This window comes from Podarcis tiliguerta (genome assembly GCF_965153285.1).
Source record: "Podarcis tiliguerta genome assembly, chromosome: 7".
NCBI lineage: Eukaryota > Metazoa > Chordata > Lepidosauria > Squamata > Lacertidae > Podarcis > Podarcis tiliguerta.
The window spans coordinates 59,677,174-59,696,423 of record NC_139540.1 but is presented as its reverse complement, the minus strand read 5'-3'; the positions used below and the strand labels follow the sequence as shown (position 1 = coordinate 59,696,423).

At 41.0% G+C, this 19,250-nt stretch overlaps 2 protein-coding genes across 5 annotated transcripts in view; one reads left to right on the top strand and one right to left on the bottom strand.

The window, feature by feature from the left end:
* Positions 1 to 390: 390 nt before the first annotated feature.
* On the bottom strand, positions 391 to 18,937 carry RBM24 (RNA binding motif protein 24). Its single transcript, XM_083449681.1, has 4 exons — positions 18,201 to 18,937; positions 17,194 to 17,317; positions 14,004 to 14,058; positions 391 to 2,982 (listed from the first exon to the last, which is right to left on the bottom strand). The coding sequence occupies exons 1-4, from the start codon at positions 18,366 to 18,368 to the stop codon at positions 2,640 to 2,642; spliced, it is 690 nt and encodes a 229-aa protein (XP_083305807.1). The 5' UTR covers positions 18,369 to 18,937; the 3' UTR covers positions 391 to 2,639.
* ATXN1 (ataxin 1) overlaps positions 18,916 to 19,250 on the top strand; it is a 294,034-nt gene continuing 293,699 nt past the window's right edge. For 2 of the 4 annotated variants that reach the window (XM_083449365.1, XM_083449367.1), the window contains exon 1: positions 18,916 to 19,102. The gene's annotated coding sequence lies outside the window, so the exon portion shown is untranslated. The remainder of the gene's footprint in view (positions 19,103 to 19,250) is intronic. The other 2 variants (XM_083449387.1, XM_083449366.1) reach the window with 2 other exon arrangements.

The following is a 19,250-nucleotide window of genomic DNA, read 5'->3' as shown; positions in this document are numbered from 1 at the left end:
GACCTGGAAAACCTGTCTGCGGACAAACGTCGGCTCCCTCGGCCTATAGAGTGAGATGAGCGCTGCAACCCCAGAGTCGTTCATGACTGGACTTAACTGTCAGGGGTCCTTTACCTTTACCGTGTGGTGCAACTGCCACATTTTGTACTGTATAATAAATTCCACAAGTTAATTATGTATTGTATGAAGCAGTACTCGCTTGAGCCTTAAAGCTTAAAATTCGCAGTATTGTACAATACTGAACAAGCCAGGCAATGCTTCAGTTGTCTTTTGATGTGCATATTTGAAATCACTGAACTTGCTCTTTTCACAACTGAGGAACTTTAGAAAACAGAGGCATCTTGATATGGAAAGAAACTTTTTTTTTTTTTTTTGGCAAGACTAAATAGGTTGGATTCAACAATATTTTTATTTTTTTAATACAAGTGTATAGATTAGAAGATTTGAAACATTATAAAGCAATATACATAATAAATAACATGCACATGAGAGTCATGTTATCTACCTTATATAACACTGGCTAGTACTCAAAATACTTAAAATAAATCCAGTGACATTGGATAAAGTCCATAAAAATGCTATCCTGTCTTCCCTTGTACGAAATTGTTCAAGTATAAAAAGATTTCCAATACAGTGTAAAATATTAAATTCCTTTTTTAGGTCAAGAATAAAAATTGCAAGTTATTGCAGTTTCACAGGACAATGTAAAGCAGCGTTTCCTAGCAAAGGAATAAAAATTGTTCTACAAAGAGATGAAAAGTGGGGGGGAAACCTACCCCTTTTTTGATAGGAGGAAATTCTGACAACCTACCCATAACACACTATGTGGATAATTTCATGGGAGTTTATTTCCACATAGCACATCTAAAAATGGAGCTTCAGATTCAGTATTCCATTTATCTAGTTTGAACTAAGTCTCATTAAGTTCAGAGGAAAGGGACTTAGTCCCATTTACATATTACCCCTGTGACACGGGAGCTGTTTCTGTGTTGCCCAGTCCTGTGTGTTACCAACACTTTCTATAATTAGGAACCCATCACATTGTAACAGTCACATGGTCAATTCCCACATCACTCACCTGATCTACATGGTTCCCATTTGGAGGCATTATTGGTGAGCTGTGTGGCCAGACCACAGAAACAGTTCCTATCAGCACAACAGTAATGCATTATTTGGACCTTACTCCTGAGCAAGTGTGTAGAGTATTATAGCTTTATAACCCAATCCTTTGCCAAGCCTTGATTTCTTGGGGGAAAGTTCGACTGAAATCAAGAGCTTTCTTCCAAGAAAAAAGGTTTATGGTTAAGGTGATCGCGGGAAAAGCATGAAACTAGCATTTTTAAGATCAAAACCTTAAAAAAAAAAGTATTGAAAGTACCCTTATAAAAAGAGTACTAACAGAATTTAAATAAACCCATGTCAGCATTTTAGTTGATTAGGTTAATATTTTGTATACTATAGCTAAACCTACTAAATAACTTATACCATGAGATGAATACATAATTTTACAGTTTCACATCTAAAGTTGTTTTCTTTAGAGTGCAGCATAGTACAACTTTCAAAATAAATATATCTTTAAATAGCATTACAATTAAGGCACAATATAACCCACTTAGCATTAACCCTTGAAGAACTGCAATCTCAACAAGCAGTCTCATGAGAGACCTTTGCTTTATTCCCAATAAATATTTTAAATAGGTATTAAATTGTATATAAATCATTTCCAAAAAATAAAATAAAAATTCCCTTAACACAGTTCTTAAAGGTTTAAATTCAGCAAATTTCTTCCTGCCTTTATTCGCAAGCCATGAATAGATACAATAAATAAAAGGAGAAGGCTGTTGTAGTAAAGAGCTGATCCTATTTCAGAATCAGAATAGCTGACACCAGCAGTCAAAGTTTCCTAAAAGTGAAACAGGATGGAGAGAGGGATTAGAATGTGACAAGCTCATCAAACGAGCACAAGTGATGTGTTCTTTCCAGATCGGTCTGTGTTATTGATTGTCTGTACAGCTGTTGCGCCCATTAATTCCACATCACTTGCTCCATAGTCCCATTCACACAGAGGACAGATGAGAAAATAACTTTGGTGCCTGTCCACCTTTTCCCCCCAACCTCCCCCCCAAAAGGCCACGTTCCTTAGTTTGTTCGATGCCCATTAAGAGATAGTCAGAAAGCATTTTTCTTACTCATTCAAACAAAGTTCTGTAGGCCATAATGAAAAGTAGTAATGACAGTCAGTGCTTTCAACATTTAAATAATAGTCATCTTCAACTTGATACAGGCTACATATTGCTCACCTGGACTTTTTTCCCTGATAATGTAAAATGCATCTTTTACTGGTTTTTTTGTTTTTAATATAAGCTTTTTTTTTGTTACTTCTGCCATCCTTTCATGATAGGGATGATGCTTGGACTGATATTACGATACCCACCCCACAATACCACCCATGATATGGATGCATGCTGTACAAAGACAGTGGAATCTGTTTCTGTAATAATACACTATTGCATTGTAGCTTTCCTTAAAGCTGTATTGGTTAAGGTTAATTGCCTCTTTTGTAACTATTTCTACTGGAAGGCTTGAAGGTAAAAAGATAGGAAGAGTAAGAAACAGAACTTTCTTCACAAGTCCATCCGCTATTGCATACGGTCTGTTTGCAGCTGTTGTGGCTGGTATTGGCCGAAAGCAGCAGCAGCTGCTGCAGCCGTCCCAGGTGCCGCTGCAGTGATTGGTTGCTGGACTGCATAGCCATAACCCCCGGCTGTGACATATCCTGCAGCAGCTGGGGATGCTGCGTAGGGATACTGGTCATAGGCTGCAGCGGCAGCAGCTGCTGCTGCAGCTGAATATTGAGCATATGCGGCTCCAGTGTAGTCAAGGTAAGGTGTGGTGGAGGCAGCAGCTGCTGTAGGCTGGACATGTGGAATGACTACTCCTGGCTGCACAAAAGCTTGTGGATATACATAATGAGCAGGGATCCTGTTGAAAGACAGAAGGCGAAAGTTAGATCTCACAAGTAAACCTTACTTCCAGTTTCAGAACTTAAAAACAAACTCAAATTTAGTTGTTGTTATACGCATAGGGTTGCCACAATAACCAATTTCGATGGACAAATTGATCGTTTAAGCAAGAGCCAAAAGGGAAAGGTCTTACTAAAATCAGAATATAATCACCACCACAGTGTCACAGTGTTAGTGCCGATTTAACAGCAGCTGATAGTTAAGTACTATGAAACATGTTACTAATAATTTTAAATACTTAGAGGGACCTTGAGATGTGTAGGACATCTATTAAAAGAAGGAATAAATGAGATTTCTAGCTATGAGACTGGGGTTTTAAATTCAATGGGAATTGACAGGTTCCCCCCACCCCCCAATACTTGCTAAGCAAAGCTAGTGAGCATTCATAAAATTCTTAGCTCCATGAACTGTATTATCAGGTGTGGGTTTTTTTGTAGTTACGTTGCATGTTTAGTTTTACATTGCATGTTTCCTGTAGGCATTTACACGGATCTGAGGAAATAAATCATCTTGTATCGTGGCAACCCTACTTGAATTGCTATGCAGACTCAGCACACATTAATTTCTCTGCAACCTCAGTCACCCTTATTAAAACAAAAAACAAAACAAAAAAACCAACAACACAGGCGACAAAGGAGTTTAAATAGAAGTTCACAAGTGTGGTAAACACAGCAAGAATCACACTTTTCAAACGGAACTATAGTGCAATTCACTCCGTCACAAGAGGCCATTGAGGGGAAGCTACATAGATGCCATTAAAATACACAACAGTGGTCCCTAGGCAAATGTGCACCACACGTCTGGAGAGGGTAAGGCCATGAGAGTCAAACCTGTTGTGACAAATCTGGCCACTGGTGTCCTGCTTTGTGCCACCTTGTTTATTTCTATACAAGACAATGCTTTGGAATGGGTAAGGGCAGGATTATATTCAGGAAGATCTAGTGTTTAACAAAAGCAGAAAAAAATAATATTGTGAGGAACAACCTCACCGTTTTAAAATACATTATTTATTATCTTCCACATTGTGAAATGTCACTTCTTGTATGTGCGCGTGCTCAGTAGTACAGTCAGACTAATTTTGACCAGGCTAATCGCAGGGGGTTGGACTGGATGACCCTCAGAGTCTCTTCCGTGATTCTATAATGTTGATATTTGTAGCAATGCTGCCGCACTCAAAAATACAGCATTTACATAGCATACTGAGTACGCAACATGCTTCATGTATCATCTCAGTAATGCTTACAAGACCACTCTGCAAGGCAGATCAATGTTATTGTGGACGTATGGCTGAAACTGAAGGAATTATTTCCCTAAGAGACTCCAAAGGAAATATATCGCTGAGATTTGAAAGATGGACTCTTCCAATTGACATTCCTTAGCCACTAGCAACCCAGCTCTCAGTTCTCCACCTGTTATAAAAAAATAGACACAGGGATCCTTCATATCACAGGAAACCCAAAATGTATTATTTTTACATTAATGGTACCACCTTCAAAGTTTTGACCTGCAACTGAAACTGTATGGGGGGCGGGGGAACCCTTCTAGCCACATGAAGTGCAACTCTAATGAGATCCAACAGACACACACGCACACACACACAGAGCTCCAGATGCAGAATAAAAGCTTTCAATGTCTCATGCAATGTCAAAAGATTTCCTTTCCAGCTGTTGCACAAGTCAGCTCCACCTGGTCACCCTATATAAATATAGTTAAGATTAATGAGAATATGTTTAAATAAAAATTACTTTCATTTAAAGTTGCCAAGAAAGAAAATATTTTCAGCTGAAGAATGCTGCCAACTTCGAAAAGTATTCCCCCCCCCCACTATTTTAAAAGTGAAGATTTGCCTGTTTAGCAACTAATCACTCCCCCTTCAATGCCTGCACCTCAAGCATTGAAATGTTAAAAGTTTAACTAAGAAAAAAATATATTTACATCATCAATCTCCCACTGTCCGTGATGGGAGAACTGCAAAGAGTTAGTGATACATGGAGAAACAGATGAGAACAGAGCAACAAAACTGAATCTTAATCAATGACCTTTCCAGATTTATTTATTTTTTAATGGTGATAGCGATTCATCAGTTTTTATGTTGAATCCACTTGCCTGAACCTTCTGTGTATCTAAGGCCCATCTAAATAATAACTTTGTATTCTTGTTGCAATGTTTTTAAGCTACACAAAAAGATGATTTGCTTATACTGTTTGCTTAAACACAGATTATTCCTGAGGTTTGCTTCTGTCAAATCTAACAGAGAAGACAGTATTTAGCAATCATGTGAAGTTCAGTTTATATTATTGGTTGAAAAGATAACAAAACTAAAACAAACTAACAAACCACCCTCTATCTTTTTCTACATGTCAACAGAAGCACAGTCATCATGGCTCCTGTATCCTTGTTAAAAGACGCATAAATGAATGTACTCCTACTTAAGCTCTTGTGATTTGTTTCTTTTAAAGCCAAGCAACTAACAGGTGGAGAATTATGAAACACTATCCCTTTAGAACCTCTTGGTTTACAATATGCATGAACTCCTTGCAGGCGCCCCACTATTATGCCATTTTGCACGTGGTGATTGACAGGACAAGCTGCAGTGGGTCTATTTTTGATCATCTGTCATGCGACAAGGGCTTCCAGCTGAGCAAAATGACTTTATAAGGCCAAAGTAAACTTCCATCTGTTGGAAAGGCCAGCATGCAGAGATTGTCATGATACTGAAATGCTAGCTCCTTTTATGCTCAGCAAGGTCAAAAGGTTAAAGAGCAGCTTCCCATTACGCTGCAGAGGCATCTTTATTCAGTGGCTTTAGGGGTGTTATTTTGAACTTATTGTTTGGCATATATTGGTAGGAACAACTGAAACTGTTCTAGATTTCTTCATTGAAAGGAGATAGTTTTACTCTGATGTACTAGAAACAAGCATTTGGTGTACCAGAAATAAGCATTAATAACACAAACCTCTTCCTATGACTTTAATATGCTTGCTTAGGAGGAGTAAGCCTTGCTGCATACAGTAAGACTAGCTTTTGAGGAAATATGCATAGGATCGCGCCACAAACCCAGAAACTTATTTCAGTGGTTTGCTTTTAAGCAAGCGTGCTTTGGGTTCCCTATGAGTTGTCTGATTCCATGCAGATTTACTCAGAAGTAACTGCTGCTGAATAAACTTGGTAAGCAATCAAAGCAATAATTTTGTGGTAAATATTAACCTAACAACTTGTATCATATAATATTGTGGACAAGTCTGTACAGAGCATACAAGACACTGAAAATGGAAATATAATTTAGAAAACAAATACATCTGCCACAAAACAGTTTGTATCAAAATTTAATAGCCTACGTTTTTGTTTTGTACCCAGATTATTAATGAGGTAGCTAACATGTTTCATAAAGAAGGCTGATCGCCAAAGAATTGATGCTTTTGAATTATGGTGCTGGAGGAGACTCTTGAGAGTCCCATGGACTACAAGAAGATCAAACCTATCCATTCTGAAGGAAATCAGCCATGAGTGCTCACTGGAAGGACAGATTGTGAAGCTGAGGCTCCAGTACTTTGGCCACCTCATGAGAAGAGAAGACTCCCTGGAAAAGACCCTGATGTTGGGAAAGACTGAGGGCACAAGGAGAAGGGGACGGCAGAGGACGAGATGGTTGGGCAGCGTTCTCGAAGCTACCAACATGACAGGAGTGCCTGGCGTGCTCTGGTCCATGGGGTCATGAAGAGTCGGACATGACTAAACAACAACAACAAGTTTCATTCAGGCCTGAAGCAGGAATAGCCTTATTATATCACAGGTGTCCCCTTAAAAAACCTTCAAAATAGTCCTTTGAATCTAACCCCCTCTAATCACAAACTTTAATTACTGCGAAAGATATTGTATAACTAGCATAATATTTTTGAATTGTTTCATTCAACAATTCATAGATGCCCATTAAATCAGACGTTTTACTCACAATACTATATTTGATCACATGTTATTCATTCCAAGCCCCCAACTGCACTCAGTATAATTGCTTAAAACTGGTAAAGGAAGTTTTGTGGAAACTCACATCCACTTTTTAAAAAACGTTAGCTTATATTAAGCCCTATTTTGTCCCTACTGATCACAATGGAAGCATTTCAATAGAAGCACATAAAGCCTTAGACAAATGTAAATAAAAACAAAAGAATGTGAGTTTTCTGATAAGTCACTGATAGTCATTCATAAAAGCACAAACATTTCACCACTGATATCAAGCCTGAATTCAAAAGCATTTCATTACTGATAAAAACATACATACATGTATGTTTTTATAAGCTACACACCTACACACATTTACCTGGGAGTAAATTACACTGAACTAAACAGGGCTTACTTCTGAGTAGACCTGCATAGGACTGCACACCAGGTAAAACATAGGTAAGAAAACAGGCCCTTTCCCCAGCAGCTGCATGTAACACAGAAGCACTGAATTGTTATGTTACCCTTACAGACATTCCAGGAAATAATAAAACGTAAATTGGTTGGCCCAGTGTCCTTTCCACCTTCTTTTAAATTGAAGATAGGACAAGTATTCATAAAGTTAGAAAAAGCAACCAACAGCATTAAACAGAGACTTCCAGATCTTAACTTGCAAACTATATTAGCTCTGGCAAATGGGATTTGCTCACCACTGTATCTTTTAAGGCTAGGGCCAGCTATTTCGCAACATTAAATATTCCAAGATACAGGAAGTCATTTTCAATGGGTGGGTTCAATGCTTTGCTATCAGCTATTATGGAAGATTGATTTACTAGGTTACTTTGGCATTTGAAAGTTTGCCCTTGCAAAAGCGTTTCAGTCAAAAAGTTACCCATATTCTCCTATCTACACTGCAATTTTTATAAGGACCCATGGAGTGGGGGGCGTTCTGCTGTACAAGTGGAAATCCTTGTGCTGATAGGATGGTTACAAGCAACGGGATGGATACAAGTCTCACCAATATTTTCTCTATTCTTGGGAAATGAAGTTTAATTTTATGTTTCAATTTTAATGGCAGACTCCAACTCCAATGTTTTAGATAATATAGCCAAGTTCCTCACTGTATCCAGAGTCAAAATTGCTTTTTAGAAGTATTTTTGATTGTTCAGTTAAACGTTTATACAGTGGTACCTCAGTTTTTTAATGTCTCTGTTGACGAATATTTTGGTTTTCAAACGCCGTAAACCTGGAAGTAAGCACTCTGGTTTTCTAACTTGCTTCGGAAGTCGAACATGAAACACGGCTTCTGTATTGAGTTTTCCATTTTGAGGATTCCGTACTGAGTTTTCTGTTTTTGAACGTTTCAGAACTTGAACGGTCTTCCGGAACAGATTACGTTCAAAAACTGAGGTATCACTGTATAATTTGTGTTCATGTATAGTGTTTTTTCTCTGCTGCGGTTGGCTTGACACCATAGTTGTAACTATTTTTTATGGTCTGTAGACCAAATAAACTGAAAGGAATGTTTTTAGCAGGCACACAATGAGGTTTGCAGTGGGTACAATGAGCCATAGGGCCACTCTTTTCTCTTACCCATAACCCAAACCTTTTGGGGTAAAATTGCACTCCTGGTACATTTTTCATTTCAGGTATTCCTACAATCAGTGCTTTTTTCAGGGAGTATTCAAAGGTATGCAGTACTGGAGCCTCTTTTCGTCGTTAAAAAGTGTGGCACTTACGGTAACAACTTCAGGGTGAGTACCAGCAACCTATTTTTCTAGGAAAAAAGCCCTGCCTACAATGTAGGACATTACAACTGTGCAGGTAACAAATAATGTCCCCAAATTTCAGCCACTCTCCATTTAGAGTAGGGTTGCCTAAATTGGGAGCCTCAGGTGTTGTTGGACCCCCAAGTGTCATCAGCCACAAGTAGCATGGCCAATACTCAGGGAGTTGTAGTGAACAATGCCTGGAGAGCAACAGGTTAGGCATCTCTTAATTTAGTACTTTTGTTATTTATTTTTGCCTGGGATAAAAATAAATCTCAAAAAAACCAACTGAATTTTACACACAGAGTGCTTATTTGTCGCAGCCAATGTAACGTGTGCATAAACATTTTCTAACACGAAATGAAGCAGTGATGCAGCAATGCCCAGACAGAGGTTTATTTTTGAAAACCAAAAAGAGCGTAGGACAAAGAAAATATTCCAAGATATTTTATTTTTTTTAAAACCCTATTTCTTGTCTGGGACTATGTTCTTTTTTTGCTACACACATACAAAATGTCCTGTGGCTTTTTCAAACAAAAATTGGTCCATGGAAACAAACCTAAGTGCTCTTTTTCTGACACAATACACATGGCTTCGCTATGTGACATTGTACTACCCAGAGAAACATTTGAATTTAGATTGGGGTCCCAATAAAACCATTTGTGTTCTGTTTCCCAGGGGCGTGGGTTACTGTTTAAAACTACTGTACTGTATACACTTAAAAAAATAAAATCCCAGAAGAGGCTGCATATATATAAATAGCACCAGCTAATTATGGTGGCAATAACAATGGATCATACGAAATATGGGAAGTAAAAACTTCAAAACTGGCCATCACCAGATCATCATACTTTATATTAAAAATGAGTTTCAAGTACCAAAATTTACGTGAAAAAAACCAACACTCTAGCTATACTAAGATTTCCAAGAAATGAATTAAGCAAATGTTTTTGAACTCAACACAACCAGTTGGAGGAGAAGAAACTGACAGTACAGAAGGCACTGAGTTCTGGCTTTATAGGGAAGCAATTTTATGGAAGCATAACCTGGTTCTCTCTTCTACACACCTTTTAAATTACACTGCATCCGACTAACAGTAGCTGAGGACAAAATACAGCAGGCACTCACTTTTCTATCAGTACCAATGGCCTGCATTCTGGAAATGGCAGAATATCAGGAAAGAAAACTTTCATTATAAATTAGTAGGGACAGCCACTAAGACCTTTACATAAAATGTGAAGACATTTACCTATTAACGTAACAATAGGCAAAAAATGCTATTCAAAAGCAAAGGAAGTCTGAGGTGTTTCCCCCCCTCCAAAAGTAAAATACCAAAGGGGGGGGGGGAATATCACTATACTACTATACTGTACATCCATACTAAAACAGTGGAAGGGAGCGGATGGCGCTGTGGTCTAAACCACTGAGCCTCTTTGGCTTTCTGATCAGAAGGTCAGGAGTTCGAGTCTGCGCAATAGGGTGAGCTCCCCTCGCTCGGTCCCAGCTTCTGCCAACCTAGCTGTTCGAAAGCACACCAGTGCAAGTACTTAAAGAGGTACTGCTCCGGCGGGAAGGTAAACGGTGTTTCCATGCGCTCTGGCACTCGTCACTGTGTTCCATTGCATCAGAAGCAGTTTAGTCATGCTGGCCACATGACCCAGAAAGCTGTCTGGACAAACGCCGGCTCCCTCGGCCTGAAAGCAGAGATGAGCGCTGCACCCCATAGTCACCTTTAACGGGACTTAACCATCCAGGGATCCTTTACCTACTAAAACCTTACCTAGTAAAACAGTAAAAAGCTTTTCAAAATGCCCACTTGGGGTCTGATTTCCTCACTATTCATCACGTCTACCACCTCATATATTTGTACTGTTTTCAAATGAAAATCTATGTGACCATTGGAAGGAAGTTACTTAATGGCGACTTTTGATGACCAGCTTAGTCTTTTTAAAAACAATCCTGCAGATTTGCACACCACAGAAAAAGTGATAAAACACACAGCACACTTTTTTTTAATGAATTAAAAAGTTTAAATCAAGGGTTTCAGTGTGGTGCCCACAGGCATACATGTGCTGAGAGAGACCTTTGTTGGTGTCCACGAGGTCCCCTTTCTCACTGAAGTTACCGTAGTTTTGAAAAAAGCATTCTATAATGGACAATATAATGGCTAGCAATATGTGCTTCGTTAATGTGTATGTCTGGTGCCCATGGCAGTTTCTCCAGTTTGCAAAGGTGCCCATGAGCCCCCAAAAATTGGCAAGCCCTGGGTTCAAATACAGTGTTGCATATTCAATCTATTTTAAAGTGTAGCTCATATGCACAACCTGTCAAATAAGACTTTTATTCGTTCAGTTACAATATAGCCCTACAAGCTACTTTAAAATTGTTTTACGTACAGCACAATGCTATCCATGCATACTCACAGACCTTGATGGGACATAATATCAGCAGGATCTCAGCTATCCAGATACTTCTAAGTAGCCAGTCTCAGAAATTGAGTATTAGGGCATATTCCAATTACGCGTTCCAGTTACATGTGTTCAAGTTTATATACTGGTCACTTTGACTGCGATTGTGATCTGATTGCTAAGTTTTTTGTGCTGGTGAATGTCTTTGTTCATTCCAGATACTCCAGTTGAATGGGGGAGCTCTAATATTCAGAAGAAGTCTTCCCCTCCAATACACACACTACCAAGGCATCAAGTGACTCGATAAAAACAAAATGCTGTTTACATGGAATTGCTCCACCCTCTTAAGAAATGGATGGGACACAATTATATGGGAAAAAATCATGTGCTGGCTAAACAAGCCTTATATCGGTTGATGAAATATCCAACTTACGTCTTCCTCACATATCTTGTTTGTGGATTGGGCTTTAATTAGGTTGCAATCAGGGGTGGAGAAGCCAAGTCCTATGAGCCTAACTAGGTCCAGCACAGGTCCCTCAAAGCTTTTACCCCAAACCATACTGCATGTGCAGTCACATGCAGCATCACAGGACATGTAAGGACAGGGGTGCCTACCAAGGAACAATTGCCAACTTGTTTGAAAAGTTCCCAGTTATTCCATTGCAAGCGGATCTTGCTGACAGCTGACTGGTGGTCATAGTAAGTCCTACCAGCATCAGCTGTACTAAGGAGTTCACCATTGGGATTAAAACGGCACCTGGAAATAGACTTCAGAAGGACTTGCCATAACCACTGATCCATGAGAATATTTCAACTTTACAGGTGGGGGAATCTTAATATTTGATTCGCTAGCTAGGTTCCATTCCCCGCTCCTGCTACACACACTTACCTATGGGTAAGTCCCATTAAACTCCGTAGGATTCCTTTCTGAGTATGCATGTATAGGATCTGTGACATTAGTCTCTTTAGCTGGTGTCTGCTAGCCCAACCATCTTAATAGACCAGCTAAAGAACAAACTGGGTGTTTAACATTTCCAGTTTTTAAATATGTAAATAGCAGCTGGGGGTGATCAGGATAAGAGCATGCAGGAGGGGTGTATGTGTGTGTTACCGTTTCCTCCCATGCTGTGTTCTTGATTAAACAACCCTCCCGTTTGTGGGGAAGCTTCCATTGACGCCAATGAAGCCATCTTCTAGAGGAGGGACATTTTAATTGAGACTGCAGTGAGAGAGGAAAGGGTTAAAACCCTGCCCAGCTCTGCTCCATAAACTTGCAGGCTCTTGGGCTCTGTTCTTGGTTTAAGAAAATACCAGGAGAATGTTATATGCCACTATAGGTGCCACAAAATACCTGCTCCACACTTGTAAGAACTCAATCATTTAGTGTGGCAGTACCTACTCTTTGGAACTTCCTGCCTGTTGATATCAAGCAGGAAAACTTTCCCTGTATTCTTTTCATCGCCTGCCAAAAACATTCTTGTTTAGACAAGCCTACCCAGATGCTTGGAAATGCCGGTGTGGATTTTAATCTGTTTTAGCATTTTAGCATCTTATATGTTTTAATGTATTGGAACTTTTTCCTGATTTTACCTTTTTGCAAACCACTTTGGAGGTTTTTATTACAATAAAGTGGAGTATAAATTTCATTAAATAAAAATAAATGCAATGTATACTTTGGACTTGGGTTAGGCAGTCAGCAACGTGGTTGCTAATGGCTCATTTCAAGATATATAGTTTTTTCAAAACTATTCTCAAATAAGCATGTGTGCTTAAAGTTTACCCCCCTCCTTTTTTTGTTAAGTATTCAACTAACTTTTTGTCACGGGCCTTACTCAACAAGAATCAAAGAGGAGACAGCCTACAAGACACTCAAGCAAGCAGATGTCACCTCCAACTTTGATGCTTAATTGTAGAATAAAAATGCACAGCAACTTTAGGAATAGCATATGTTTAAGTAAATCTGCGGAAGGCTATATATATATGTATTATCTAATGGGAAAGTGCACGTGGACGCACATTGTTAATACAGGGAGCGCCAAACCCTTCCCAAGGAACAAAACCAAAACTGTAACATGCAAGCAATGTTGATTTTTCTTTTTTTTAAAAAAAGAAATCAAAAAAGAAACCACACAAATTTAGCACTCACTACAAAGTACGGTTAAAAAATAAATATAAAAAAAAGAAGTCACAGGCTACAGCTTGAAAGCAAGAGAGAGGAAAAAAAGTCCCTTCGCTCCCCATGGCAAAGTCAACACTTCTCCACAAAACCAAAATGAAAAGACCACCAAAAACTTTCACTACAGCCCTCTCAATAAATAAAAGCACACAGTTTAGCTATCAACACCACTTCATTACTGTAATAAATAAATAAAAAAGCACACGGATATCTATTGACTATATAGAAAAAAAAACATACATGCATCGTTAATCACCATTTTAGCTTGGTTTGTGTGTTTGAGTCTACTGGTTACAGAGTTTAATTCCAAACAGAACTATTCCACCTCTTATCATCATATCCTTCTCATCAGTTATCTTAACTGTAAACGATCCCTGTCAGATTAGAAAGAGATAAATAACATTGAGTCAACCTGAAGAAAAATACCGAATGGGGCACAGTGGCTTATTAAAAGGCACACCTTGTTTACCACATGATCTTACGAGCATAGGGGCTGCTTGAGTGCAAGGCCGGCATGCATCTTACACCACTTGACTCGGATATAGTATTTATTTAGAGAATTATCAATGAAGTGATGGCATTTTAAATCTGGAAATTTGAAAAATATAATTTTATTTCCAACGGTCACGTTAAGACGTACACACTATATTGTTCCCACCCCCAAATATGAGCTTAAGGCAGACTTACCCAAAAGGCCTCTGTATTAATGCTGGGTGGAGCTGCTGAACACCAAAGGCAAAACCTAACAACAAAACACATCACATTCTCTAGGTGAGCATTTCATTTACTTCACGGGAAAATTCTAATAACCACCCTGCGATCATTCTCAGTGAAGAGGAATATGTCACAGCATAAGCCTACTCATGTATACTCAGAAGTAACTCTCAGGTCACTGTCTTAATAAACTGTGCAGTATTGACTTTAGGTAAACAAATCAGACAAAAAATGTGATCTGATGCCATATGGTTTGAATACCTTGGTAAGATCAGCTTTTTATAGAGTACGAAAGTATTTCTCTCTCGAGCATTATAATGTAGAATTAATGAGCTATTACTTCTGGCAAACTGCTGTAACCTGGAGCAAACGTAACATTCACCGTCTTCTAAACTTGGATGCATGCCCCTCTCCTGTATGAATTTAAATTTGCCATTCATGGTTTGAGTTAAACATGGTACAGGGTTATATACCTGCACTGGCACTAACCCTATGGTCAACACTAATCAAGATAATCCAGACAGTGCTGATGCAGAGATAACGTCACACTGTTAAGACAAACCATGGAAGTGAGAGGCATTCTGGCAAGAGTGAGGGGGGAACTTGCAAGTCAGTTGCGCACTCCTGATCTCCTAACCGCGATTCACTGCTGATTCACTGCACCAGGCTGGTTTGATCCTGGTTGATTATACAAACCACAGTCTAAACTAACCAGAGCCCCACCCCCTTTTTGAGTTTGGACATAACAATAAACTGAGAAAGGAGTACAGAAGCTGAGCCTCCCTTCTGCTCAAACATGACATGGAGGCTTTCAATCTCCTGCTTGTGGCCATACCAGATGAGAAGGGAGTGCGGAGGCAGAGGCTCATTTCTCCTTATTCACACAGTACTAACGGATGGTTTAGTGTTATATCTGAAATGGGCTGGTCTGATTAATCACTGTTTACTCAAGTATTTAAACACATCGTTTGGCTGCCTGTGTTTACCATCTTCTCAGCAATCACTCTTATAAGCTGATTCTACAGGGCAGCAGCAACTATGATATGTCAATTTATAGACTTTGCCAATTCATAGTTCGTACAAATTACAGTTCACAAACCCACTTCAAAACCGAGGTTTCCACCTCTGCTTTACCAGACAATTGCATGGTTTAGCATGATGTCTGAACTGAGGCACTGTAGAGAAGCAACGGAGGCTCACATACATTCCCGTTAAGAGTTATAGGATATTTCCTATGGATTCCAGTGTGTAAGCAAGATACAGTAATCCAAAACAACAAGCAGTTGCTTGGTACCTCAGATAAATAAGGAGTTACTGTAACATTACAACCATGTTGGCCACCTTGTTAACAGATTAGTTCAGAATGATTTCTACACAATACCACTATCAAGGACCCACTGGTGGTAATAGAATGGTTAAAATGGAGGTGTTTGGGACAATGGGATAAAACAACCCTTAATGCTTGCAGTGGAAGAGGTTTGTAAGAATGGACTGGTGGGTTAGAGGGAGCATGAAATTCTGTTGAAGCTCAGCCATTGGATTTTAGGAACCCTGGTAGTTACTATGCCAATTATTCACATTCCCTTAATAGCCCTAAATAAAAATCTCCAGCCTTTAACTTCTAAAATCAGAAGCATTATGCTGGAACCCGTTGCACTAATTCCACATATGGAGATGTGTGGCGGCTGACTGTAAAAAATATTATGCACACACTCGAAGGCTGAGCTCTGGTACGTACTAAGGACAGCTTCCAAGGTTAAACTGTAGCTCAGATTCAGCCCACGTTATCCCCAACCTTTACTTCGAAAACAAAACCAAGTAGCTTTTTATCCCATGAATACCAAAACTGAGTTGAGCAAGACCATGAAGCCCATAATACACTCTGGTTTTTCTTATCAACATGGGAAAGTATGTTTCTGTAAATGAAAAACGGGAATCTGGCCTCACAAATAATGGGAAGCCATTCCAGGTGGTCACTTCTGATTAGACTGGGCAAAAAAGTTGGCACCCGTCTGCCAAAGATGGCGGCAACTGCCAATGCCATCACCCTGTTGCACCACGTAGCAGGTGCGCATTTGCACGATTTTTAAAAAAATATTTATTAAATTTATATATGTCCAACATTACAGGAGCACATTGTACAAGTAAGCCTCCAGCATGTCCTCTTGGAAACAGGTGGTTTCAGACCCAGAAATTTATATTCATATAAAATAGCAGAATTCATCTCGAATAAACAATGGTGCCACTGTTTTAATTTGCTTAAAGTTTCCAAAGGAGGACATTCATTTAAGTAATGTAACACTCAAAACATGCAGAAAAATATCGAGTGTGTACCTAGTCCTATGTATCTACTATTTATGTGGATAATGGGTATAATCCTACGGACATTTATTTGGGAAACAATGCATCAGTGAGACCTAACTACAAGTAAGCTTACATAGGACCAAGGTGCAAGTTTTTAATATGAGGAAAATGCCAATAATGCACATTTTCAGCACATACACAAATTATACTTCAAGGCTGTGGTTTTTGAACTCGTACCCCTATTTCTGGGAAACTTCTTACCAAAACATTTATTTTGCGAGGAAATGTGTAAGGCTCCCTGTAAACACAACTGATGTGCACAATGACTTGCAGATCCAGACAAAAGGATATTCAAAAATATTTTACCAAGCAAAGCCCCCCTTTTCCATTAGATAGTAAAGTGTGTTTGTCTGTTTTGTGTGTACACTCACAAGACAATAAGCCCCGCCACAGCACAGCTTCTGGAAGTAGGGGATTACTTCCACAGCTCTAGCATATAACCCTCATGGAAGTATCTTATGTCTCCCACCACAAACACTCATAGGAGACCCCATGGTTTTATGCTCAAAGGGCAGTACTGTCACTCTGACAAATTCAGCATTCAAATTTGTGTTAGGCTGCATTAGCACAACATTTGGCACAAGCTATCTTTAACATGTCTTGGCCAGCATGAGAGGAAGACTTATGGGGGGGGGGGAGGCATTTTAATTGTAAGATTTGTGCTCCTTCCAGGAATCGGGACCCAATCCTCAAGCTATTCGTTCTGAAGTAGCTTCACTGAAATAGGATAAGCTTATAAGTTTTCATTCTCTGCTTGGCTGATAAGAAGCCAGGTAGGGAGGACAGAGACTGTTCTTACCTGGCTGCATTATCCTTGGTTTTGCTCCTAGGTACGCTAGGTTCACATTAGCCTTTCTGCCATCAATGATTGGGTTAGGATCTTTGCAGGCCCTTTCAGCAGCAGCTCTGTCAGCCATGGTTACCTTGACAATAAACAGCGCAGGATATCAGAACTCATGTATTTGACACGACTCATAGTACAGTAAGCTGGGGCAATGTGAAATGGAACACCATTTCCAAGAGGTTCTTCTCAGAACTTACCCAAATGAAAACGCTACTACTATAACAATACAGCAACTTTAGGTTTGTTATGGGGTGTGTGTTTTTTTTTTTTTTTTTTGTCAAATTACTCTCGCACAAAAATCAGTCTATATTTGAAGCGTTTGCCATTTCCCAGAGCACGGAATTGGAATTTTGCAGGCACCGAACACCCACCGACACAGTAGCATGTGCTGCAGCAGATAAAAATACGAACGTGTCATATCAGCCTGTAACCAGCTGGCTCCATCGGATGCCAAAATTTCACTAGCAACTTTTCATATGCAAGTTATGATGCAAATCTCATCTGAAGGGCACAGCACACAGCTTCCCCCCACCCTACCCCAATGTTTCCTTTCCTTTCGTTACCCTTTAGAAAAGAAAGAAGTGGTCAAAATACACAATCCCGTCGACAGGGGAAAAGGAGACACCTCGTAGTTCATGTCAGTATTTATTGCGCCTATCAGCCAGCTGCTTTTCCAATCCGTTGCTCACAACAAGTTTTATTAACTTCCAGGAAGTTCAGTTGGCTCACCTGCTCTACCCATCCCAGTCGCCTGACGATCACGCTTCCCCTCCTCCTCCACGCTTTTTAATTTTTTGAGAGGACGACGACACGAGATCCAAAAATATCGCCGAGTGTCTCCCTTTCTCCCTTCCCCCCCCTCCTGCCAGTTGGGTTTAGGTAGCTGTGTTAGCCGCTCTCCAGGCGCGCCCGCACATCCACACGTTACACGATCCACCCATCCCCGCACCCTTCGCACTTACAAATCCGTATCCCCGGGATTTGCCCGTCTGCCTGTCGGTGATGACCACGGCTTCCTCGATCTCCCCGAAGACCTCGAAGTACTTGCGCAGGCTGGAGTCCGTGGTGTGGTAGGGGAGACCCCCGACGAAGATCTTGGTGTACGTGGTATCTTTCTGCGTCGTGTGCATCTTCCAAAAAGACGCCGCTCTCCTCTAGCTACAAGCCCCGCGCAAGCGAGGGCTGCTGGTGGCGGCGGTGGAAAAGAAAGGAAAAGTACAAAAAAGAAGGAGGGGAAAGACTCCGCGGCGAGTTGGGTGGGCTTTGCGCGTGCCGCTCACTTCCAGCCAACTTCTCCCACCTTCCGCAGAGACTGCCCTGTTTTGTATTTCTCTGGCTTGCCGGCTCTTTCCTTGCCCTTCAGGTAGGCAGGAGGCTTCGGGAGCTGCCTTGAGGTAGACGCTGTTCACGAGGAGGCGGAGAAGGTGGCGGCAGCGACCACAGCAAGGAAACGCACCAGGGCCCAGCCGCAGGCGACTCTGCTGCCTCCCGCCGCCTTTGGCTTTCCTCTAAAAAGCCGCCAGGCGCGACCTCCCCAACTCCCGCTGCTCCGCCCTCCCTCCAGCAAAGCGGGGCGGGGAGCCGGGCGGGGCCGGCCCGGCTATTGGCCGCTTCCTCGGCGCGCCGCTGCCACCCGGCCGTTGGAAAGGAACAGCTGCTGCTGCCGTGTCTGTGTGTGCGCGCGCGCGTGTCTGTGTGCGCGCCTCAAGAGAAGCGAGCCTGGAGGAGGAGGGGGCTGGGAGGATCCACGTGCGCGCTGGAAGGTGGCCTCGGGCTCTGCGCGCACACGCGCCTCCCTCCCTTCCTCGCCTCGCTCTGGTCAGCCGAGCGCGAGAGGCGTAGGAGAACCGAAAGCGCCTCTCAGGTGCGGACGGGTAGAAATTCCCTCAGCGCGCACTGCTGCTCACTTTGGCGCCACTGCGCACCGAAACCGAACCTCTCCAGGCAGCCCCGCTTGCTCTTTCTTTTCCCGCAGGCGGGCTGCGTCAGGTGGTTCTAGGTTATGGTTCTAG

What these genes read in the sequence shown, in the direction of transcription:
- RBM24 (XM_083449681.1), bottom strand. Translation starts at nt 18,368, where the DNA reads ATGCACACGACGCAGAAAGATACCACGTACACCAAGATCTTCGTCGGG. An exon ending in ACCAAGGATAATGCAGCCAG is followed by an intron (nt 14,059 to 17,193) that starts GTAAGAACAGTC and finishes TTTTGTTGTTAG; the next exon opens with GTTTTGCCTTTGGTGTTCAG. An exon ending in TTAATACAGAGGCCTTTTGG is followed by an intron (nt 2,983 to 14,003) that starts GTAAGTCTGCCT and finishes GTCTTTCAACAG; the next exon opens with GATCCCTGCTCATTATGTAT.